General features: G+C 41.6%; 1 protein-coding gene across 1 annotated transcript in view; it reads left to right on the top strand.

The window, feature by feature from the left end:
* cntln (centlein, centrosomal protein) overlaps positions 1–4,934 on the top strand; it is an 86,532-nt gene that overhangs the window by 40,667 nt on the left and 40,931 nt on the right. The window contains exon 14 of the mRNA XM_031863020.1: positions 2,613–2,713. Coding sequence (XP_031718880.1) covers positions 2,613–2,713 — 101 coding nt within the window. The remainder of the gene's footprint in view (positions 1–2,612; positions 2,714–4,934) is intronic.

Raw genomic sequence — 4,934 nt, 5'->3', positions numbered from 1 at the left:
CCCCCCCCCCCCCCCCCCCCCACACACACACACACACACACACACACACACACACATACACACACACCAAAACAAGATTCTTTCCCCAGCGATAAAAATGCCAGAGGTTTTCTTCGCTTTCTCACCCTATTCCCTGCTGTTCCTGTGTATTTTTATGTGCCGAGCAAGAAACTATAAGAGAATGCTGGCATGTGGAAGCACAATGGCTGCAGATGATGTTGTGTTGTACACCCTTGTGGATGGAGGCTGGCAGTTTGTGCTCTAAGCTGTGTTAGGTGCAACACAGGTAGAGGCGAGATCAAATGACATGGAGTGGATAGCTTAGGGCGGAAGTTCTAGTGCTGCACGAGAGAGAAAATGTTTTCAAAAAGAGCGGCGTGAGACACAGACTTGCATTGCAGACCACATCATTACCAAAAGTAACACCTGTCTAGTGCCTTTAGTTTCCTTTCTGCAGAGAAACTTCTTTTGCTTTTATGCCTGCTGAGTGTTATTCTACCTTAGGTGAAGCGGCAAGTTGAGAGGGAATTGAAAATTGTTCAACTAGCTTCATTTGATTTACTATTCAGATTGGAGGGCAAAAAAGCAAAGAAAAAGACTTGCCATGCGCTGTAGAAGGTGTGGCTGTGGAGAACCTTTTCTCCTCTGTGACAGCGGGGATATGACCGGAGAACATGCTATCATTTCCGATCAATTGCAGGAAACGTGGGGAAAAGGTTTGGTCTTTTTGAATTCTCAATGCTGCTCTTTTCTCATCATCAGGACCCCAATAGGTCGAAAAGAGTAAACATCTGTTTATCAAATGTGATGCACTCACACAGGGAAGCAACGTGTGAGGAGTAAAGACTGTATGGGAGGGTTGGCGCAAACATTCAAGGAAACTGGAGAAAGATTTGGTTGTTTTCAACGGTGTAATTCAATGAGAATTTTCCATCGTTGATCAAGTTAGCCACAAAAAAAAAGAGATCCTGTAATTTTAAATGTAAACTGTAACATTGTGACTCACATCATTGAACTACAAAACTAAAGCAAATGTGACAAAATGACAAATAACAATACAAATTGTCCTACAAATCAAGGATTAAATCTATTGTTTTAGTTTTGTATTTATTTCTACTTTCCCTCAATAACCTCGGCAGATGTTGAAGATAAGTCACCAAATTTGTATTATTGCTCTTGCAACATCCCAAGCTCCGCTAATTCCCAATCTTTGGCAGACTGGTGCACACATAACTGAATGTTACTGAATGAGGACGCAATAGTCTTCCATCTCCAAATTGTTGTGATGTGAAACCGGAGGCCTCTGGCCAATGAGCTCCATCTGCAATCGAATCCCTTCTCCATCCAACGAAGTATGCTTATCCTTCAACAAAATTGAATGTTTTGCATATGAACTTTGGTTTAGCGTCAATACCATCAGCATCCGAAAAGGCATAAAAGAGAAACATGAGATGGAACAGGCTCATTTCACACACTGCATATTTCAGCTCATTTGTCCCATTAACAGCCTGGACACACAAGGCAGTGCCGGTGCCTCATCGACTGGAGTTCATTTATGGAGGAAAATCTATAGAGGAGCGACACATATCCATCTGCTTCCTCGCCCCCCCCCCCTCCTCAGGGAGAGTCATTTGTGTACTTATTTAAGCTGCGGTCAGCCATTAGAAAAGGCCTCTCCTGGAGTGTGTGGGCTAAAAAGCTAATTAATTTTCTTCCCTGTGCTATGGCGATAACTTTTCCCCAAGTCATTTTCTTGGTATACGTATGGAAAAATCTCTTGGTTGATCTGACAATATTAGATTGGTGGAAACAGGTGTCTAGTTTGAGTTAATTGCCATCATGCTCATCATAGTTCACCATAGCCACAAATGCCCTGTTAGTCCTCAAAACACTTCAGAGTGTATCACGCACGCTGCACTCGCTGCATGCCTTAAGAAGTGAGCCGGAAGGGAGACCTACTGCTGTAATGAGGTTAACTGAGGGAAGAATGCCACCAGTAGCAGGAGAGCTTGTTTCTAGTGTTTCTCTCTGACTCTGTGGAGCAGAGGGGAGGGAAATTAGGTGTGTGTTTCAGGTGTGGTTGTCTCAGTGGGCTTGTGTGTATCCTCAGTAGACTTCAGTTGGGGTCCTAATAATAACTTGAAAGTGCAAAGTCTTCAGCATGGCTCCACATAATTAGCCTTTAGCAGGAATCAAGCTAATTGCAGAGAGGTAATTGGGCACACTTTTCAGTCTGTTTGTCTGTTATGATACACACACACACACACACACACACACGCACGCACACTGTACTTTCCTACCTTGGCATTTCATGTTGCTTGTCACTTTGATTTCCAGATGAATTAAAAAGCATTTTAATTAGTTGATTCTTAACAATGTCATCTTTTCTGTTGGGAAGAGAAAGCCAGTGCATAAGATTCAGTTCAAATGTGTAATCAAAGTTTCTATAATAATGGAGTCCATAGTGGAATCCAGAAAGATACTCGTTATATACAATGCTTGTGTTGGTAGTGGTTTCATATTTATCTATTCCAAATTTTGTTGTGCCATTTATATTTGTAGAAGAATAGATTTGACATATGAAGAAAAGTGAATTCTGTGTGTTACTGCAGAGCCGGCGTAGAAGAGGAGCTGGACATCCTGCGAGTCCAGGCTGCTGTGGACCGGGCCACAGTGAAGGAGCTCCACGTTTGTCTCGCTAATGAACACCAAGGTGAACCTTTATTTTTCTTTGTACTATTTTAGGGACTTAAAAAAGGGGCATATGGCTCTTTAAAGTCACTTTGTGTCTTCAGCATTTTTTCTATTTCTTTTTTTCCTTTCTGTTGGTGTGGAAATATTTTTGCCAAATTTTTCGAATGCAATTATTCTTGCGTTGGTTTTACTGTATTGTTCTCTACAATGCCAAGGATCTAAGCCACAGGCTTAAAGTACAAAGATTAATAAAAGGCACTGGATTTATCACTTTTAAGCCATCCTTTTACCTCCGGGCCACGTCTATTAGTGAGCAGAATTAATAAGACAACTCCCTGTTGAATTTATACGAAAACTCAATTAAGACTTGATCAACTCCTTCCAAATTGATTGAGTGATCAAGTAGTGTTCATCTTGTCTGCATATATCATTCCCGATGTTGAAAAGCACATCACTTTTAATCCAATCTGCAACCTTTTGTCAGACGTTGACCACCGCAACCGTTGGCTTTAATTAACTAGTTCAATAACAAATCTGTCCTCCATCACTTTCATTTTCTTCTCAACCAATGATTGTGACTGTTGAGGTGCAAGCTTGTGATTTAAAGGATGGCACTAATTGAAATCTAATTGGATCCTCTCTTATTGACAGTCGAGTCAGGGAATACTAGGAAATGAGCCCATTCTAAAGGACATACTTAGTTTCACATCTTGTCAGACAAATAATCTCTGAATACAAATGTTACACAAAAGGCTGACAATATGTGTCTTTTGTCATTTTCCAGTTTCTATCATGTAAAAATGCCAAACATTAACAAAATCCATGCCAACTGCAGAGAGTGGCTTTATGCAATGAACTCTCTAGTACTTCTGTTTTAATTTTATTACCATTAATGGTAAAGTTGTATTCTCTCAGTAAAAAAAAATGCACACTTGGCACAAAACCAAACTATTCACAATAAGTTTTAAAGCAAAAAACAGATTGTGATATAAAAATGTGTTACGTCATGGAGGCACTGCCAGTTGATTTCAATTTTAATTTGATAGAGTTTTCAAAATGATTTTGGAGACGATAATCTTACCATAAACTGTGTGAATGAATAAATGTCAGCTTTGTTCCATTATTTTGTACTTAAATTAAGGCTGTATATATTTACTTAAGGACTAAAACCAATATGTTTAGAGTCAATAGGAAGTAAGCTCAACATTTGTAACAAAAAATAAAATTGTGAATGGTCAAAACATTTGCTCCTGAGGAACCTCTGTGACCCGATCAAAGGGATGGAGGGTTGAAACGCTCGCGCCGGGATCACACTAACGAAAGGCAGCAGATGAAAGGAACAGGGTCTTTGTGCTGCAGCCCACGAGCAGACGTGGGAGGGACGTTAATGTATGCCGCGGTGCCAGGACCTCCTCCAACCGTGGGTGACTAGGGAGCCACCACGTCTTCTTATGAAGGTAGTGCTGAGGTGCCAACTCCCAAGCCACCAGCACTGAAGCCTGGATAATTGTCTCCCAACCTGGTTATGTACCCAGCGAACACAGCAGCCCTCCTGTCCTATTTGGTGCTCTGTCTGATTGGATGTGACATGCTGGGAAGACAAAAGAGCAGGCTAATTCAAAGTAACAAACTTCCCTGGGCAAAGCGTCAAATGCAAAGCAAGGGAGCAGCAGCTCCTCACAACAGAGCCCTCACTCCTCCAGTCTCCCTTCTAAGGCCTCTCTTGCCAACTCGCTCTCCAAAAGATCAACTCACCTGAAAAGTCAAGCGCCTGATTATTTAATTCTTCCAGCGTCATCGTACAAATTATTTTGGTCGTCCCGTCATGAATGTTTTAACAGGAAAGAATGAAAAGCAGGAAGTTTTAAATAGTTTTCGGTTGCCCTTTACATCTAGGTGAGCAGATCCAATACTTTTGCAGGTTTATACTGTCAGACAGTGACACTGAGGCTTGTGGGATTGTGGTATGCGCAGATGAATATGTGTGCACTGCATTCATTCTGTTGTTATCATCAGGACTAAATCATATATTTGCCAAGGCCACTATTGAAGTTCTTCAGAATAAAGCAGCATGTTAGTCAGCGGAGATTAGTCGTCCATTGGGGAAACACAGTAGACTACAAAGCAGTGCAGCCTGGGGCTGTGTGTTCACGGGGGATTCAAGCACTTCTCTTCGTTTGTTTAAGATCCCTCGAGAGAGAGAGAGAGAGAGAGAGAGAGAGAGAGAGAGAGAGAGAGAG

Source organism: Anarrhichthys ocellatus, unplaced genomic scaffold (genome assembly GCF_004355925.1).
Source record: "Anarrhichthys ocellatus isolate YVR2014 unplaced genomic scaffold, GSC_Weel_1.0 scaffold28, whole genome shotgun sequence".
NCBI classification, from domain to species: domain Eukaryota; kingdom Metazoa; phylum Chordata; class Actinopteri; order Perciformes; family Anarhichadidae; genus Anarrhichthys; species Anarrhichthys ocellatus.
This window is presented reverse-complemented; position numbering and strand designations above follow the sequence as displayed.